The following is a 21,372-nucleotide window of genomic DNA, read 5'->3' on the forward strand; positions in this document are numbered from 1 at the left end:
GCTTGGGGAGGTAGAAAGCTAGTGAATCTGGTCAGTTTTACATTCTTCCTGAAGCTATTGAGTTGTTTACTTCCTGAGTTTAGCAAGCTTCCTTTCAGTTTGGAATGTTTCACCCCCCCTTAGAACACCATGTTATCTTACCTCCCTTTTAACATCTGGTGTCTTACACAGTTTCCTGGCAAGATGAACAGGATTAACTGGGAGGAAAATTGCTATATAACAAAGATCCAGTTATATTTTTAAATTGCTAACATGTTTTTACAGAAAAGCTGGAGTGGAGAGTGTGTGAAGGCAAGAACCAGTTAGGGGACTGCATCAGTTCCCTGGGGGGGGGTAACAAGTGCCACGAGTGGATTTAGCACATAGCTTCTCTTCTGCAGACCACACTCTTCCAATTCTCTGAAAAAGGAGAATTCCTGACATTTTAGACCTGGCAATTTGTGAAGTTATTTGGTGCCACCTGGAAGGAAATATAGACAGAGGAAACTGGGCATTTTCTTAATTGAGGCCCCATCATTGTGACTACTACCTCTGTCTCTATGTGGCCTTCTTGACAGCTTTTCTGTGACACTATCAGAATGACTTTCTTCTTTTAGGGATACCACACATATACGTTTAACAGCATATTAATCAATAGAGCCTCCTTTATTGTGGTTGCCCCTTCCAAGACTCTAGTGGAAATAAGGCCATGTGTCAAGTTTCCATGTTGGCAGACATTTTGAGGAATTTCCATTTAATCCAGACCAGAGGCTATGGGAGTAATACTTGGTATTCTGAACACAACTAATACCTTTCTATGCACCACCCATTGCTCACCTTTAGGGAACGGATGAGGGCATTGGCAGTACAAATGAAACAGATGTTTCAAACTGTGAAACAAATTGTACAGAAGTAATTAACTAATGATTTGGGTGTGTGGGTAGAAAACCAAATGATATGCCTAATATCTTCTAGTCACAACTCCTCTCTTGCTCTTCCTGATTCATCACTAAGTGCCCACTGTTACTATTCTAAACATTAACATCTATGGCTTCTGAAATATCTAACTCAAAGTCATCTCTTCCATAATCTTCATTATGTGGACTTTCTTAACTTGTTGTGCTTTCTTGGGAAGAGCATGAACTGATAATAATAAATAGATTGATCAGCCTTCCATAAGCACAAGAAACAAAATAAAAGTTGAATATCTACCCACTAATATTTGCTAGGGTTCACAAATGGGCAAGGGGTTGAGGCATATCTAACAACTTTGGATCTACAATAATGATGTTAGAACAGAGTGGAAAGTACCCTTTCGATTCATATCATCACCCTACAAAGCAAAGCCCCATGCTTTTCATTTAGAGCATTATATGTCTTCATCTGGGCTGCAAGTATTCCTAATAATTCCAATCTCTAATCATTCTCACTCCAGATTTTACAGATCAAGCTACTGTTGAAATGAAGTAAACTGAACTCTTCTTAAAGACAGAGAGATATGTTTTCAGCTTGTGTGATCTTGTATAGACAATCTGTTCACAATTTTCAAATGTGCTGTGCAATGTGTTTAGCTGTACATCTGGTAAAACTCATCAACTACAAAGCATTCTCACTGCAGTGGGCTCCAGGAAGTTTCTTAATTCAGTTATGAAATCCAATGAAGATAAAAGTTACTTTCTGTTTGTCTTCGTAGTTTTGACCCACTGGTTTTGTTTTATTGTTTGTTTGCTTAAAAAAATTGCAGCTCCTATCCCTCCTATCCTATCCTCTTTCTGAACCTGTTAAATCCTCACACTACTTTTCTGGGGGAAGCAAACTAAAAACTGAAGGCATTTCAGCTGCAAATATGTGTGAGTTCCAGCCTGGCATCATGAATGGGTGCTCACAGAATGAAACTCTAATTATTGGGTTCATAAATCAGGCCCTTTAAAAACTGATGCATCAGTGATGCTCTATCCTATCTTAGCAACTACAGTTTGCTCATTATTTGAAAAACTATGTTCAAATCTCAGACTTTAAAATTCTATTTATTTATTTATTTATTTATTTATTTATTTATTTATTGCACCATAGCACTCTGTCCAGGAAATTAACAATAAGGAGAGGACCAGGGTTGGATCCAGTCCAACTTAGTATTAACTAGATTCTCTCTTTCAGTGCCGGAGTGTGTGTGTGTGTGTGTGAGCAACCCAATTAGTCCATCAACCCTGTATCTTCCAGCACTCAGCCACCCACTTCTTCTTTATAGTTGACTCATCAGGATTGATCCAGACAGACACTAAGCTGCCAATGGTCCCAGTGTTCTGGTTATTTAGGGTATGGTCAAGAAGGAAAGACTTGGCTTTTTGTGTCACCTTATTTTGCCCTCATAGAATCCTCTTCACATAAGCAGAGTTGTGTGAACAATAGCAGGAACTTCTCCCAAGTCAAAGGGCAGCACAGATCCATGGAGTCATCGTAGGATACAGCTATACCAATACTTATCTGAATTCCAGGTTCACTGCGGATGGTTGTGAAATGGCTCTTCTTATTCTCTTTACTTTTGTTCTCTAACAGTTTTGCATTTCAAACAGAAAAGGATGATAAAGGGACCGAACAGGGCTCTCTTTTCTGCACTCATAGAAGCCAAAGTTGTAGCACTACTGTCTGCAAAAACAACAAAATCAAAATAGAAAAAAGAAGAAGAAAACTAGCAAGGAAAGAGAAAAGACTTTCACATCTCTTTTCCCAGTGAATTTAAACAGCCTTGGGAAAAAGGAAATAGAAGACATGGAGGGCCCATTGCTCATAGTTGAAGGTCATGGTGACTATTATACACCTGTAGGCAGTCACACTCAAAAGCATGGCAGTTCATGAGCTTCTAGCTTCCAATGATGCAGCCTGAGCCACAGTTGTTGACAACAGTCCTCCCCTGATGCATGTCTGCCAGGTCCTGTCCTTCCTGCTCTACACGCATTGGCTCTCCTCCTCACAGACCTCCAGTGTCACTAGGTCATCAGGGTCATTGTTGGTCATCTCTAGAGTTCTACTCATGTGTACTGAAAATCATCATGACTACCATGACTAGCTCTGAACATCAAGGAAGTTGCCCTGTTATGACTGGATTTCACTAAAACTTTGTCCTATGTCCTTGGTGGCTCCCAGAAAGCTCAAGGAAGTTTAACTGGCTGCTGTTCTCCTTCTAATTCTGCTAATGTTTGCACTGATGTACACTCATTAAAGGGGAGGGGAGGTGTACGAATAATCAGTGTGTGCTGTGCAGTTATGACTTTGCCTTTCTGTGCTCATTTCTGACTTTGGCATTGTTAAGTAATCCCTGTGATTTTCTCTCTTGGTTTTGTTTTCATACTATGTAAATGATTCTCTATCCAATACATGATTGTAGCTAGAGTTTTCCTGCCTGGCCCACAGTCACGGCAAATCTCTCTCACCTGCCAGTCCCACAGCCACTCAGACCCGACCAAGTAAACACAGAGACTTATATTGGTTACAAACTGTATGGCCATGGCAGGCTTCTTGCTAACTGTTTTTACAGCTTAAATTAATCCATTTCCATTAATCTATACCTTGCCACATGGCTCGTGGCTTACCGGCATCTTCATATGCTGTTTGTCATCGTGGTGGCTGGCAGTGTCTCTCTGACTCAGCCTTCCACTTCCCAGCTTTATTCTCCTCCTTGTCCCGCCTACACTTCCTGCCTAGCCAATGGCCAATCAGTGTTTTATTTACTAACCAATCAGAGCAACACATTTGCCATACAGAACGTCCCACAGCACTTCCCCCTTTTTTTTTCAAAAAGGAAGGTTTTAACCTTAACAAAGTAAAATTACATATAATTTAGGAATTTGGGCGTAGCTTCTCTTACTACTTCCTGCTGGAGAGGGGCGCTGTATCTTATGGGGAAACAAAGAAAATTTTAGAATTATGGAATAGTCCATGAGGCTGTATCGTCTGAGCCAGATGCCTTCAAACCATTCTGGATGTTGGATCATCTGGGCCATGGTGTCATCGGAGACCTTTCAGGGGGTCTTGGCTGGTCAAACCTGATGTATCTTAATCTGGAACAAATCCATAGCCTCTGGCTTTCTGTGGAAACAAAAGAAACTCTTTTCCAAAGCAACATATCCTTATATCCAAATTTTGAAGTCAAGGTATCTTTAAAGTATACATATTGGTTTAACTCAGCTTCCTTTGCAATCAAATATCTCTCTGCAGTTAAGAATCCCAAAGACAACACAATCCAGATTCTCTGTGTAATATTCATCTTCACGTGGCTTATTTTTTATATTAATTTTACTGTCTCTTTAAAGACTTTATTTTTTAAAACTATGTATTTGTTTCTATAACTCTATATATCACCTTTTTTTGTCTCTTTCAAGCCTACGTATATTTTACACACGTTGTAAACTATTACATCTGAATCTGTCTTATTGTGAATCTATTGCCTTAAACTGTAGCAGCTGTGGCTGCTGGCTCCGACCACCTCAGCTTCCCAACATGGTGGTGGTAGTTTACCTCCAGCTCTGGGAGCTATCATGGGTCTATGCTCTTATCCAAGCAGCGTGTAGCCCAGAAACCTCTCTTCTTGTTTTGTACTAGCAAAGGCTAAATCCACCATGCAGCTTAATGTGCCACTTGCAGAGGCCTCATTCCAGCCATACAGCAGGTCGAGCGCGCATGCTAGAAACCCACCAGTAGCTCAAACCAGCAGCTGCCGCTCATTTGAGAGAGACAATTAGGAAGCTGTTTTTAGCTCCGTTTTAGAATCTTTTTTCTCAGTTTTTAGGTGGAAACTCTTGCCCCATGTTGGGCGCCATTTGTAGCTAGAGTTTTCCTGCCTGGCCCACAGTCACGGCAAATCTCTCTCACCTGCCAGTCCCACAGCCACTCAGACCCGACCAAGTAAACACAGAGACTTATATTGGTTACAAACTGTATGGCCATGGCAGGCTTCTTGCTAACTGTTCTTACAGCTTAAATTAATCCATTTCCATTAATCTATACCTTGCCACATGGCTCGTGGCTTACCGGCATCTTCATATGCTGTTTGTCATCGTGGTGGCTGGCAGTGTCTCTCTGACTCAGCCTTCCACTTCCCAGCTTTATTTTCCTCCTTGTCCCGCCTACACTTCCTGCCTAGCCAATGGCCAATCAGTGTTTTATTTACTAACCAATCAGAGCAACACATTTGCCATACAGAATGTCCCACAGTACATGATGATGTTCAAATTCCATTCACCCACTTAATTCATAGAATAAATTTGATCTACCACACTGTGTGGATTTTATTATAATGAATAACATTACTTTTCCATTTTAAAAGTCATCTTTTATGTTCTTCTCATGTTAATTATTAGCAGTATTTCATTTCCATCATTACAAGCTCTAGATTCATGTTAGGCTTATACTATTTTAAAGCAGAGTTTGTGATCTTTTAAAGGTTTTAGAAATCAGTTCTCTTAGTTTAAACCTACTCTTTGCCAAACACTCTTCTGTAAACCAGGGATAAGAACAATGATTTGTTGTTTTTGTTCTTTAACCTCCAGTAACACAACACTGTGTGCAGAGGCTATCGTATGTTGTGCTAAAACTTCGTAGTTTGATGCAGTCTTGTTTGTCTATAACTTTTTTGTCCTCTGAGGGTCTTATTCAAATCATCATGGTTCCTTCCACTACCTTGAAGCATCTTATGTTTGTTTTCTTCTCTTCATTTGATAGTTTCACATCTGAAATTTAAGTACTTAGAAACATTTAAAATTTTATTTTATGTATATTTTATTTATGCCTTTTGAATGCTGCTTCAGTGACATATGAGGCAATTAGTGCATAAGTAAATGGAAACATATGCTTCAATGGTGCCATTTCCCCCCCAAAAAAAAGTAAAATTAGATTTGTTTCCATTAAATTTACTTCTTTTGAAATTTATTTTTTAAGACTGTTATACATGAGGATTGTATTTGCATCACTTTGCCCCTCCCCTCCAGCAACTCTTGCTCTCATGACCTTTTCCACTTCAATTAATTTAATTGCTATTGATTGATATGGGCATTCAGTTTTCCTAGCACCATTCTTTGAAGAAGATGGCCTCTTTTCTCCACTCTAAGTTTTTGGCATCTTTGCCAAATATCGTACGACTGTAATTACATGTACTCATATTTGGGTCTTCTATTTTGTTCCATTGATCTACTTGTCTGTCTTTGTGCCAGTACCATGCTGTTTCGATTACTATAGCTTTAAAGTATAGCTTGAAATTCAATATATTCATCACTCCAGCATTATTATTTTTAGTTAGGATTCCTTTGGTTATCTGGTGTGTGTTTTTGTGTGTGTGTGTTTGTGTGTATGTGTGTGTTTGTGTGTGTGTGTGTGTGTGTGTGTGTGTGATTTTATATGAAATTTAGGACTTATTTTTATATTTCTGTGAAAAATGTTGTGTGGATTTTTTTTTTATTTCGGTTTGCATTGAATCTTTGAATTGTGCCTTGCTGTGGGATATCCTGTATGTTGTGAATAAATAAAACTCTGATTGGCCAGTAGCCAGGCAGGAAGGATAGGTAGGCAGGACAAGGAGGAGAAGAATTCTGGGAGGTGGAAGGCTGAGGCAGAGAGACACAGCTGCCACCATGACAAGATGTAAGGTACCAGTAAGCCACGAGCCATGTGGTAACTTATAGACTAATAGATATGGGTTAATTTAAGATATAAGAACTAGATAACAAGAAGCCTGCTGTAGCCATACAGTTTGTAAGCAATATAAGTCTCTGTGTGTTTACTTGGTTGGGTCTGAGCATCTGCGGGACTAGAGGGTGAGAGAGATTTGTCCTGACCGTAGGCCAGGCAGGACCAGAAAAACTCTAGCTACACTGCCTTTGTGTTCATTTTTCCTATATGAGTTCTACTAATCCATAAGCATAGGAGATCCTTCCATCTTCTAGTGTCTTCCCCAGTCTCTGACTTCAAGGTTTTACAATTTTCATTCTAGGGTTTCCATAGTAACCATATTGCTTAGTCTTATTCCTCTAGTTTTTCTGTTTCTTTGTTTGTTTTGAGAGCAAGAGTGTTTCCAAGATCTCTTTCCTAGTGTGTTTGCTATCTGTATGTAGAAAGACTACTATATTTTAAACAACTGTGTTTTTTTTATTTATCTGTTTTGTGTATGTGAGTCTTTTGTCTTTATGTATGTCTGTGTACCCCATGCATTGCTGGTGCTTGCAGAGGTAGGAAAAGGATATTAGATCCTCTGGCCTTGAAGTTATGGATAATTGTGAACTAGCATGTGAATGCTAAGAATTGAACCTAGGACAGCGAGTGTGGGAATGATGCCAACATATGAAATTAGCATTTCTATATGGATAGAATGTGCTGTGGATATCAAGTCTATTAATGCCTGTTTTATCACACACACACACACACACACACACACACACACACACACACATGCCCCCCCAAATATCTTTATGCCCTGAATATGACTCTTACAATAAATAGAATATTTTTAGAATATTCTGCTGTGATTAACTGCCATGGCTATTGAAGGGATTTCATACCTTCTCAAAATTTGGCTTTTACATGTTTGCTTTGCCACATTGCTCTACTTCAAAAGTTGTGTTATAACTCAACATTAGCCTAATCCTTCACTCCTGACTCCTGCTATAAAAGGCATTACTGATCATATATATGGCAGTATGTATTCTGTGGAATTGTGATATTTACAGGAAATGCATGGGTAAATCTAAAGCAGTATTAAGTTCCTTCTATAGAAAAGCATAACCTAGTAAAGTCTGAAAAAGAATATAAACAGGGGGACCTCAAGAATAATTTGTTACCACTCTGCAATTACTGGCTGTACGATGACTACAGAAATTATGTATGTGTTATGTTTTCTTTACTATATGACACAGAGATAAAATCATTTCTTTATAGCTTTTCAGAGTTGTAATATCTTTTTTTTAATTTTAATTTTTATTTTGCAATACAATTCAGTTCTACATATCAGCCACGGATTCCCTTATTCTCCCCCCTCAGGCCACCCCTCACCTGCCCCCCAGCCCATCCCCCATTCCCACCTCCTCCAGGGCAAAGCCTCCCCCGTGGACTGAGATCAACCTGGTAGACTCAGTCCAGGTAGGTCCAGTTCCCGCCTCCCAGCCTGAGCCAAGCGATCCTGCATAGGCCCCAGGTTTCAAACAGCCAACTCATGCAATGAGCACAGGACCCGGTGCCACTGCCTGGATGCCTCCCAAACAGATCAAGTCAATCAATTGTCTCACCCATTCAGAGGGCCTGATCCAGTTGGTGACCCCTCAGCCATTGGTTCATAGTTCATGTGTTTCCATTCATTTGGCTATTTGTCCCTATGCTTTATTCAACCTTGATCTCAACAATTCTCACTCATATAAACCCTCCTCTTTCTTGCTAATTGGACTCCCAGAGATCCACCCGGGGCCTAGCCATGGATCTCTGCATCCAGATCGCTCAGTAGTTGGATGGGGTTTCCAGCACGACAATTAGGGTGTTTGGCCAGCCCATCACCAGAGTAGGTCAGTTCGGGCTGTCTCTCGACCATTGCCAGCAGTCTGTTGTGGGGGTATCTTTGTGGATTTCTGTGGGCCTCTCTAGCACTTTGCTTCTTCCTAGTCTCATGTGGTCTTCATTTACCATGGTCTCCTATTCCTTGTTCTCCCTCTCTGTTGTTGATCTAGCTGGGATCTCCCGCTTCCCCAAGCTCTCTTTTCCTTGACCCTCGCCCTTCGTTACCCCCACTCATGTCCAGGCTGTTCATGTAGATCTCTTCCATTTCTCCATCATTGGGTGATCCCCTTGTCTTTCTTGGGGTTCTGTTTTCCAGGTAGCCTCCCTGGTGATGTGAGTAGCAGTCCAGTCATCCTTGTTCCACATCTAGTATCCTCCTATGAGTGAGTACATACCATGTTTGTCTTTCTGAGTCTGGGTTACCTCACTCAGGATGATTTTTTCTAGATCCATCCATTTGTCTGCAAACCTCATGATGTCATTGTTTTTCTTTGCTGAGTAGTATTCCATTGTGTATGTGTACCACATTTTGTTTATCTATTCTTCAGCTGAAGGGCATACTAAGGTTGAAGACAGAGGAAGGTTTGAATTTTCACTTCCACTTACTGTCTTGTGTGATTTTTTTTTTTTTTTTTTTGATTTTCGAGACAGGGTTTCTCTGTGTAGTTTTGGTGACTATCCTAGATCTCACTCTGTAGAACAGGCTGACCTCGAACTCACAGAGATTGGTCTGTCTCTGCCTTCTAAGTACTGGGATTAAAGGCATGTGCCACCACTGACCAGCTGTCTTGTGTGATCTTTAACTCAGTGTTTATTTTATGTACTTAAGTGACAATAATATTTTAAATGACCATTGCATATATAAATTGCGTGTATTACTTGCTTTGGCGCCTGACATCTGTCTTAAACTGCGTTATTTGCATCTGCTGTAAGTGGTGATAATTACAGTGGTAAAGATTACAGTAGGAAAGAAAATGTAAATGTAGTAAAATACACTCCATAAGTTAAAATAAACTGTATTTTTGGCTTATATGCATTTATTTATTATGATAATAGTTATCTTTTAAACTGCCGTATTATCTCCAATCTATAATTTAACCACTTTGAGGTTTGAACAAGAAAAGAATACTTGTACTCAATAGCAGTAGCACACAGCACCCCAAATCAGCATACATTTAGTAACCCAAACATCAGCAAATATAAATCAGGAGACATCTTTTTCATCTTACCTTGACTCTCTACAAAATCTGCCATGTTTCTATAATTTATGCACACGTTTTATTAATTTTAAATGATAAAAAAGCCAACCTGTGTGTTTTAATTAAGAAATACCAAATTGTTAACTGCTTAGAAAGGAAAAGATAAAGTCAATTATATAATCCCATTTATAGATTTATTTGTAAAAGTTGCCTGTAAGAAATTGAATCAATTTAACCTCCTGCTATTCCCCAGGGGAGGGGCTAGAGAAATTGGGTTTGCTTACCCCTAGGGGTTTGGGGAGCCAACAAAAAGCACAGGTGGCCGAGAACTTTGCTTTGGTTTGTTGCCAGATGTCCCTCTTCTCTGTGTTACTTTGTTCTGATTTCTTTGTATGGGTAATCTAAGGCCACAGACAAGTTGAAATCAGTGTGCTTGGATTGATGTCAAATGTGTTTCTGACCTTTCAATTATAGAGTAGAACTTTGAGAAGGAAGCTACTCAGGAATCATTTGTGCAGGATTCTGTCCAGTCTGCTCTGGCCTCTTCACTCTGGTCTCAGGCTTTGGCACATTTGGACCTTCTGGCCTGACTTAGCTCCATTGGCTTCATTTTCCAGTGTCATATCTCTCCTGACTCTCATTAAGCACCTTTTGAACTTGTAGCTATTTAGGCCCATCACTATAGTAACCTTTCTGACTTCAGTTATTTATGAATGCCATTACCCGTAAAAAGCTCCATGTCACACTCATTTCTACTTTAAGTTAGTCTGCAAATAATTCAGCTTTCTGTTCTTAGCTGAGGTGACCGTAGCTTCTCCACGCAACCTACAAATGTGTTCCAGTCTTGCAGGATTGCAAGACACATTTTGACAGTTGTGTTCAAATGCCTGAAACTCTGGGTGGCACTACTCATGCAAAAATACCACAGTCACTCTTAGACTAGAAGAAAAGATGGTTCAGTGGGGTGGTCATGCCTGGAAAACTAAGCTGCAAATATTTATACTAATTCAAAAAACACCACCATAATTGAGTGTACACACACACACTGGTTCATGAATTATAGATTAATCAAATTTTAATAAGCAGGAAATACTAGCATAGAAGCACATGGCTTACCCTCGTTGTAATTTTCTTTTTCTACTTTGTAGGAAAAAGTGCAGCATTTACAGAAGGCTTTTGCTTCACGCGTAGACAAATCCACGCAGACTGAACTTCTAGGCTGTGATGTAAGTAGCTATATGAAACATTTTTTTTTAATCTTCTTCATTGGTCTACAGACTTCCACAGCTTATTTACCTCTGCTGTGGTGTCCTGCATTGACTGAATAGAATTAGGCTGTGCACTAGTCCTCACTTGTTCTTCAACAATCCCCAAACACCTTGTTGAACTGGAAAAGATAATTCCAGGCCCCAAGTGGCATTACAAAATCCTATTAATTTTTTTAAACCAACATCTCTTACATGCTTTTCTGAGCTAGTGAATCTTAAGACACAAGAGAATGTGCATAAGAATACTAGGATAATTTGTTTTTAAGGAAATTCTAATTCATTTATTTGCAATTTAATAAAGTTATTAGGTTTTCAGTAACCTAAGGCCAAACATTTTTACATGCAGGCATATAAAAGAAAACCTCCAACTTGGCAAACAATGTTACAATAAAGCTTTAGCTCTTGGGCTTCAGTGTAGGCAATGCACGTAATTTAATTAAAAGTTAGTATTTTTTCTTAATGTAAAATACTTGCTGATAGGATTGTAAGATGTGCTGTAACTCAATAATCCTCCATAAATCCTAAAGCTGGTGTAAATAACAATCTTTTCTTAAACATAGCTGTAATATTTGTGTTTTGTTGAATTGCTTTCAACTCCCCTCTGCTGAAAAGTAAAGGAATTCTCCTGCTCATTGCCATCTATTGGGAGAATCTGTTCTTACACTCACAAATGTCGATGAGTAAGCTGTCACTTTTTTGTTCACAAGAAACTGGATACATTCGGCTTTGTGAACATTTCACTATAATGATAACATATGTTTATATTTATATTTCATGTTGTCAGATAACATGAATGTAGATGGCATTCTTGTGCTGCCATGCAAACGGCAACAGTATTGTTAATATTGCACTAACTACATGTCTCTTTCACAAATTAAACCAGTTTTGAGTTCTAGGACAAATTGTTTTCAAATTTTAACATTAGTTTAAAGGTGCTAAAACCTATGATTTTTTTTCCAGAAAATTTTTCTATAGTATTCATTTTAATGTTTTCTTCTGGATGTTTAAATACTCTACAGATACTAATATCATTATAGCAATGTTTCTAGCCTAGTTTTATATGTTATATACATGCTGTTAATCTTTATTTTTTAAAGGAACAAGTTTTATAATTTTAGGATAGTTTAAAATAAGTAATCCATTGTTTATCTCCTTTGAGGGACTTCCCTCCTCCTTGATATAACAATTGTAAATATATATTTGTGTATCAGTTCTTAGGTGTATTTCTAAGACTGGATGTCACAGATGTTTCAAAAAGAATTATAAAAACATAATCCCCATAAAACTGTTTTGCAATATACATCATAGCACATGTATACTACAGGTTAGCTTAGAATTCAACTACTTCAAAGCACTCAATTCTTAGCTGAGTTATCTGAATTCCAGGAAGGTGAAACTGGTTTTTTTTTTATCATGAGATCTGTAAGGTGCTTGGATTGTTAGGAAAAATAATGCATTCTTAATGCAAAGACAAGGAAGACCCATATGCATTTGTATTTGGGAATTAATATTTGAGTACCTGCGTTCTAACTGGCTCAGTGAGTTAACATAGACAAATAATAAAAGACTTTTATGCAGCAGTGTCAAGTTTTAGATCCCATCGTGAACGCTGGTGAGAACTGTTGTCTGAGGGGTGAATGCTGCCCCTGGAGAAATACCTAAGCTGTGCACACTTATACTTAAGACCCCAGCTACCTGCCAACTCTTTCAAATTTGCTTCTCTGTGGCTCATTATATTCTTTTTTGCAAAATACATCATAGCACTAGGTTTTATAAATATGTAAATGCAAATTTTATGAAGGAGTCAGGAACATGATAGTTCTCTTAAAGTCCTCGTTGTTCTTCATGTGAGGAAGGCAAATCAGCCTGTGACCTGAGGTCAAGGAAGAATACTTCCTTGGTTATGACTCCTAAAGCATCCCCATACATAAGCAATTGTTATGGTTTGGAGAGCTGTTAACAGAGAACAGTATTCAACTCATACTGATATGCTTAGCATTTCCTAATCGTTTAAATATAACACAATCTACAGAATCAACAAATGAATGACTAAATGCACAGAAACTTGGGACAGTAGCTATATTTAACTACGTGAATGAACTGGAGAGTGCTTTCTATATGAAAACTTGAGGAAAGAAACATTCTAATCAGTTAAAAATAAGGCATTTTTAGAATGATGAATTGTATGATAACTGGGACACATACACACTTCTCCAGGAACAGGAAGTATCATCCATCAACTGCAATATTTATTTGTAAATAATTTAATTTACATCTGTGTATGAATCACTGTCTTTATATTTTCTTCACAATATTTCATAAAATTGTTTTATGTTACACACACACACACACACACACACACACACACACACACACCTATGTATGTGTACCAAACCTCTATTCATAATTTTCTAGAGTTTCTCAGGAAAGGAAGAAGAATTTAGTTGAAACCTTTTCCATCATCCTTGGTTCTTATGCTTTCCTACCTGCTTTTTGAAGCTGTCAATATCAACTACCATTTGCTGTTCATGGACCAATTGTGATCATGTGTCAGAGGGGTGAATGTCAAACTACAAAAGGCCGAGTCACCATTAGCATTCAGGACATGGTTTTTGCTATATATGCTACATAAGAAAGTAATCTATAGGAATATAGAATGAAATATGTTAATAAAAGTCCACTATAGACAAATTTAAAGGCTTTTTAAATAAGCTCTTTTATGAAACAATTTTATCAGGAATCTCAAAACCAAATAATTTCTTAAGTGTCATCTGTACTTTTGAAACCAGATAGAAGATGAATGGGTAGGGTCAGGAAGCAACACTGTTCACTATAAGACCCTATCAACTGATTGGATCTTTCTGATTACATCACCTACATTTAAAGGCCTCCATATAGTACATATTATACTGTTTGTAAATATTTTGAAGCTTGAGAGCTACTGCAAATAATAATTTGATTAAACTATTTGAGAGTGAATAGCTAAATTCAACAAGGAAGGTGTTAAATATTATCAGTGAGAAAATTTAGGATTTAATTAATTTAATATCTTCGAGTAATATTTTATTTCCTTGCTATGTTTTATAAAAAGTTATTTTGTGCTAATATGATTGACTTCAAGTGTAAATTTTATTTCAAGTAATGCGTTGATTTTACATACAATAATCATAATATCTGTCTTTTATTGTTAGAATTTTGAGTGAAGAGATCTACTACTTTGTATATGTTTTAAATTTTAAAGAATATGTTTATTACTATTGAATTTTTAAGATTTTGATCACTTTCTAAAATGTGAACTTACCAGATATTTAATCAAATATTAAATTGTTCTGATCAGTGTATATATTATCGATGGTTTTCATTTGACTATTGAAAATTTGTTGAATTATACAATCATTTATATTTTTGATTAAGTCCAGTATATATATATGTTTGATTTAATATTATCTGTGTTTTTCAACTATTTTAACTTATTTTCTCAAGGAAATTTGCTTTATATATGAAGTTTCTAATTATAGACTAGAAAAATAATAGCAAAATATTCATTATACATGAAGATATTGAGAGAATTCCTCAGTACAGTTTTCCGTGTATTTTGAAACTTCTCCTGGATTTATTAGATTTCGCTCTGGGGCTTCTCATGGCAGTTAATGTACAAAGAGCCCTTAAATGTATGAGAAGAGTTTGTCCTGTCTCTCAGGACAGGGATGCGGATGCTTGCCTTTTTCTGCACTGGTTGATTAGCCCCGTGTTGTAGAGAAGGAAAGTTTTGTGATATGCTGATATATTATCTCAGTTGAATAGTTGTCAATTCAGCATTCTCATTGGTTCCTAAGAACCTGTACTGTTTTAAATCTTCCTGGTTCTAATACATTGCTTCTGTCATCTTCATAGTCAGAACGTCCAGTGGTGTATGGATATGTCTTGGCACTTGCCAGAAAAAATAAAGTCTTTCTGCAAGTGCTCCATTTGTTAATACTCACTCAACTCAGGTATTTTTGTTTATACCTAGAAGTTAAATCACATATGTGAAGAGTTATAGTTTTGTTTGCTTTACGACAATTATTTTTCATATCATATTAAATGCCTGATTAAAACTTTGGTTTAAAATGCTAAGAGTAAACAGGCTACTTTCTATGTAATTCAGATGCTTGGCTTGTCCAATATAGATGGTTTTATAACACAGCTTTGAAAATCTGTTGAATTAATATTCAGCAAATATCACAGTTTACCTGGAACCTCTAGCTGAAAAGCCCCAGATAGTCTCCTATGGAGTGTGCAATTGCTTAATCTGCATAGTTAAATTAAGGTGAACAAATGAAGAAATGATAAAAGGTTCTAAGTGCATTGTGCACAGGGAGGGGGAACATAGGATGGAATTACCGATTATGTGAGAGCCTGAGAGTAGAGATGGCATCAGAAGAGTAACACAGGGATACTGAAACAGAGAGGGTGAGCTGTGTGCCTTGGAAGTCAAGAGAAAAGCATCTTTGATAGAAATCCTATTATAATGTCCTCCCTGAAGATGTTTTGAGTGTCCCAGTAAGTGAAAGCATTGTTCTCTCTTTGCCACAGTCCTGGATATGAATAGTCCGATTAGCATAGAGACCATCTAGGTTAAAAAGGGGACTTCTGTGCTATTAGGCCTGGGAGTAGATTGAGTGTATTAGGAAACTCACACTAGAGAATTAAAGCCTATCCCAGGAAACAGAGAAGCCAGGTGTCTTTTGTCTTGTCATCTGGAGCAGAGACTCAGGCCTGCTGTGTCCCATCTAGTTGAGGGAGCAGCAGACTTAGGCCTCCTTTTCATTTCCATCTGAAGGAACCATGACTTAGTAACCCTCTTACATTTCCACTTGGCATAAGAAATGAGAGTAAAGCTAAACTCAACCAGAGTTCCTGATAATCACGTGTTTCTTCTCATCTCCTCCCCTCCCCACTCTTCTTTACTCTCCTTTATCTCTGGAAGAACTGATAACAAGCACATGTATCCCTTAGTATCTCTGAGAGATTGCTCCAGGAGCCACATTAGAACCACCGTCATGTACTCAAGTTCTTATAAGAAGGGTCCGGTACTCGCACATCCTGCTGTATGTGAGGAGTCATCTCCAGGTCACATGCAATATCTTATGCAATATAAACAATCTATGAATACTTGCTTCATTATTTGAAGGTTGATACTTCTCAGTCACTTGCTTCATACTCTTGCATTTGAGGGTCTTGAAGCTTATCTAACTTTTACCAATGAGAAAACTGAAATGGATTTTTTTAGGGGTCAAAGATGCTGAAATTTGTAGATTGAAAGTATTTAAAAATAAAGATATAAAGTGATTTTACAATGTAATCATAGTGAGTTAAGGAAAAAAGTTTCATAAATGTATTTATACAGAACTGGCATGGAAGGAGGAATTTTTAGACTATTCCATTAGAAACTTTCTTAAAAGCAAGCCACATATATCATTAACCTTATGCACTGTAAAGTAAGAATGCAAGGAAATTATACTCTTTAGTGATGCTGAGTTAAGATGGTAATTACAATTGTAAATTTATGAGGCTGAATTAGTATAGAGAAAATTTATACCAAAAGAGTGTAATTTGCAGTTCAGAATACTTAAAGAGTCATTTCTATAAATATCAGAATTATTTCAGATTTATCATTATTTTATGAATTTTATGTTTATAAATGGACTTAATCCATCAAATTGATGTTATAGTCCAATATAGAATTATTTTCTGGAAGAAAAGCAGTATAAAAGGTTTAGCATTTTCTTCAGTTTTAAGGTAGAACCTGGAACTGGATGAGCTGTTCATTCTCTAGGCTCAGGGAAGGACTAAGTAATGAGAGGCTCCAAATCTCATGTTTTTCAAATCTTTAGTTTTGGGAATTAGGCTGCAAAAATGCAACTAAGAACTTTTTCCCACTGTTTAGAGAGAGAGTCTTACTAGCCTAAGCTGTCCTGGAACTTAGTATGTAGTTTGTGATGGCCTAGAACTCACAACACTCCTTTTTCTGCCTCAGTGGCTTGAGCTTCCACACCAGGCCTAAAAGACTACTTCTTACTTACAAGGGGTTTACAAGTATTCACTGAGTTTGAAAGGTTTAATTCTTCTTTCGTGAAATCATCAATAATATTACTCATGTTTATGATGAGAAACTAAATGACTTCATGTAATTTAGAGAGTATGCAAATATCAGTGGATGTGAGAGTGTGCATTAGTTTTTCATTGTTTGAAAGCTTTTGCTGCCACCATGCTATTTCACTAAACACACAAACAGAATCACATCTCTATATCACATATGTAAACCATACAATCTTAATTTTCCATTTTAAATATAATAATTACTGTTTTGCAGCAATAGTAAAATATGATTTTTTTATAATTTAACTGAATATCACTTAATCATGAGCATTTTAATGTATCTTTAAAATATATCCTGTTAACAAATAGCCTTACCACATGTATACCCTCTGCTCAAGAAATTTTTGAGAATGCAATAAAGCGGTGTGATCCAACTATAAAATCTACCAAGACATGTATTTCCATGTATACCAAACAACATGCTCCTAAGATATTCTCTAATCATCATTTATTGTCAAGGATAATGATGGAAAATAACACAAATACTCATTAATAGATACCAGTTCATTACCAAATAGACAGCTATCCAGGCAAGAAAGAAGATGAAATATCAATATTGTCATATAGAGACATTTTTAGACTATTAATAAATGAATGCAACTTATGATTCTGTCATGTAGTACCTTGTTTTATGCTATTTAATTTATGTACCCTACCCTAAAAAGGGAAGTAATAGAATGCTTACGTGAGAAAGTAAGCAACGTAGTACTATAGACTAGCGTAAATGAGATCAAGAAAACTTCCTTCGAGTGGACCTGGAAATATGCTTTGCATGGAAAACAGCAAAGGAAGAGATAAAAATTATGTGGTGTACATGAGCTTAACAGATCATCAAACAGTACCATATATACCTTGAAAAGTGAATTTTTAAATACATTTTTTCTACACATTTCTCTGGTTATGTATCTTCAGTGAGCTTTCTTTTAAGGACCAAGAGAACTAATCACTATACACTTCATTCACAGTAGTACTACTCTATCCACTGAAGCTAGAGCTTCTGAGTGCTAATTTGAAAGCATTCAAGCCTTGCAGCCTCATTTACAGTATGCACCAATCAGCCTGAATGTCCAAGTAATGAGCAATATTCTGTGAGACAATGGACAAGTGTCTCTTAAAAATGCTATTAGTATATAATATGTGCATACTGCACATACACACTGAACACAGACACCTGCACACACACACACACACACACACACACACACACACACACACACACACACACTGCATGTCTCAGCAAACTTTGCAAGGGTAAAATCAGGATTTCTTAAACTAATGACTGCTCAGATTTTCCAGTTTCTGATTATGGGATTTTATTATAGCACCCACTGTTCTCATACAGAACTGTTCCACAGACACTGCTCTATCACAACTTGTTGTCCTGTGCCTCAGTTATTGAGTGCCTTTTCTTATAGGGTTTCTTGGTGTGGACTCAAATAAGGTTTCTCTTTGTGTAGAATTCCTTCAGAAACTGCCAATACTGCTTTAGAAGCCTCATAGTTGCAGATCTGATATGTTGTTATATTTTGTATACTGACATGTGGCGCACGTGTGCACGCACACACACATAAACACATGTATCCTTTATATTGGTACATAACAGAGTCTTACACTTTTGATCCTGTGATCTTGTAGATCTCCTAACAATTTTACTGTGCTTAGGAATGAACATAGTGTTCTATACTTCGTAGACATTACACTTCCTTTCATGAATATTTACTAAGTGGATTTTCTTGTTTTAATATGTGTGAAATAGTTTGAAATGTTTTAAATTTCTATCATGTGAAGTTTCAGCAGAAATGATGGACTAAAGATTAGGGCAATAATAGTTGCAGACTATGGAAATCATTCTGAAGCTTTGTGTGTAAGGCTCAGATAGTAACTGTGGAATATGCCATCTTCAAGAGAACCTTGTGCTATTTACCTATTACCTAATTTTCTGGATGTTTTTTCATTGAAGAATGCATAAAGAGTCTAAGGAAACTATTTTTTTACTTGTTTAAAGAAAGGAAAATTTATGTCAACTATCCATCTTTCCATTTTACATTACTAAAATAAATATTCTTTGTGAATGCTAATAACAAATGTTGACATAAAATCAACAACAGAAGAGTTTCATGTCAATCTGTATTTTTATTTAAGTGTTTAAACATTTAACATCTTCTTTTAAAATTTCATTTCATTTTGTTATTTGCCATTCATTTCTTTTTTTTTCTTTTCAAGGCCCTGTGGAATCCTACATGCACTGGAGATTTATTTAAACCAGTATATATTTCAAGCTAAATACAATAATCATTTTCATCACTGAGCTTTGACATATTAAATATTGAGAAAAATAAATTTTTCTATGATTCCTTCTGTTAACTATCTTGCAGAATATGTAATACAGAAATTGTTTCATTATAAACACTGTATACTTTTGCATTTATAAACAGTTTCCACAGAATATTGATGAATATTGAATGGACATACATTTGCTTTTACTTACTTTGTTTTTTTTAAATGACGTACTTTTATTTAAATATTATCTCTATATGCAAATATACTAAAATGTAATATTCCACTTGGCAGTAAATATTGTTTGATCATCCTCCTTATCCAAATCATTTGTTTCTTTGTGATAAACTTTGTGTTTTTTATGTCACATTCTATGTGCATTAGATAGATTGGAAATGAAGCCTTAGTTACCTCATCTTCGCAGGACAGTTCCCAATGATAAACTGGATTATTTGTGACCTCTTTTCATTACATTAACACCAGGAGGTGAAATTTGGATGTCTTCAAATGGAACAAATACATGTGGCCTTTATTTAACCACAGAATGTAATGTATACAGAAGGAAATTATACCCTTAAAAAGCAGAAAAACAAACTTATCTATTGCAGAGTGACAGAAGTTTATTGAATGTATGTGGTACAAGAAGAGGCCTTACCCTGAACTTAACCTCTGTGGGCCCTTTTTTATTAACTTTCTATGATAACTCATTTCATCAAATGGCATAGTAGCCAGAAGGATCTCTTGAGTGGTGTAGTTTATTGCAAGGGTGATTCAGTGTGGTGGGCAGGATGTTGGTCAGTAGAAGGGCCACAGGGCTCAGGAGAGAAGAGCAGATCTTAATGAGCCCATCCCATTTGTGAAGATACAATGAAAGAATTATCAATAGTAATGTATAGAAATACGCTATAAAATTTATTAAGTTATTTGCATCTTTATATAACATAAAATATGAATGACCAAATGCTGGGTGTAAACTATGGTGTTAAATAAAACTATAAATATATTTATTTACAAAAAAAATTGTATGTGCCCTTATTGACTTTATCCCTTTAAGTATTGTCCTAGGATCCAACATACAAAAACATTTTTGTTTCACTCAAAATGTTCTACAGTTCATTCTCTTCTATTCTTTTTGATGTCTTACTTTTGACATCTTTATAGACAGATAAGGCAAAGACTTTATCTACTTTCATAAAGCATTCCTTTCATAAATTTTTTCATCCATTTGAATGGTCAGTACATTTGGAAGAGGAATCCAATAAAAGATAACTTGAAGAGAAAGGAAAAATAAATCTGGAGTTAATTACTAGAGTCAACTAATAATGAAAAAACATTTTTGATTTCCTCAAAAGCCATGAAGCATGTGTTAGCTGTCAATATAGATGGGAACAAACCACTTTCCTCAAAGGTACAAATTCAGGATATCCCTTTAATAACAACAAACTGTTCATATTGTGATCTTAATAACCTTCCTATCTCTCTCCACTCTCCACCTCTCCATCTTTTCTTCCATTACTAAATACAGCATGCTCACAAATTAATACTTTCAAGAAGTACTTTCAGAATTTCTCATGTGCTTATTACAGAGTGTGAACATTTTTTATATTTCTCTTCATTTATCTGTAACATTGTTGTTCTGCAAGTCTTAATTGCATAAAATATGTATAAAGTACTTATGGGAGTGTTATAGTTATTTCTATAAAAGTGTATAAGCACTATAAAACTAATCATCTGCATCTCATGGTGCACACACATTAAGGTTGATAATTATTTTCAAAAGCTGAGCAATAGGTGTAGGGTATGCGTCAGGGCTGCAGTTTGTATACCACTAGTATTTATCGATTAATAAAAGCATGCCTAAAGATTTACTTACATAATAAATACAATATATCACCTTTTCATTTATCCTAGAACCAGAGGAAAAGTATAGTTTAACAAATATGTCTTTTACATTGTGCTTATTTTTTCTTAGAGGT

At 36.4% G+C, this 21,372-nt stretch overlaps 1 protein-coding gene across 1 annotated transcript in view; it reads left to right on the forward strand.

Moving 5' to 3' along the window:
• Ccser1 (coiled-coil serine rich protein 1) overlaps positions 1-20,358 on the forward strand; it is a 486,840-nt gene extending 466,482 nt beyond the window's left edge. Inside the window, exons 8-9 of the mRNA XM_059257903.1 lie at positions 10,859-10,936; positions 19,343-20,358. Coding sequence (XP_059113886.1) covers positions 10,859-10,936; positions 19,343-19,402 — 138 coding nt within the window. The 3' untranslated portion in view covers positions 19,403-20,358. The remainder of the gene's footprint in view (positions 1-10,858; positions 10,937-19,342) is intronic.
• The last annotated feature ends 1,014 nt before the right edge of the window (positions 20,359-21,372 follow it).

The sequence above is a fragment of the Peromyscus eremicus genome, chromosome 3 (genome assembly GCF_949786415.1).
Source record: "Peromyscus eremicus chromosome 3, PerEre_H2_v1, whole genome shotgun sequence".
Classification (NCBI taxonomy): Eukaryota; Metazoa; Chordata; class Mammalia; order Rodentia; family Cricetidae; genus Peromyscus; species Peromyscus eremicus.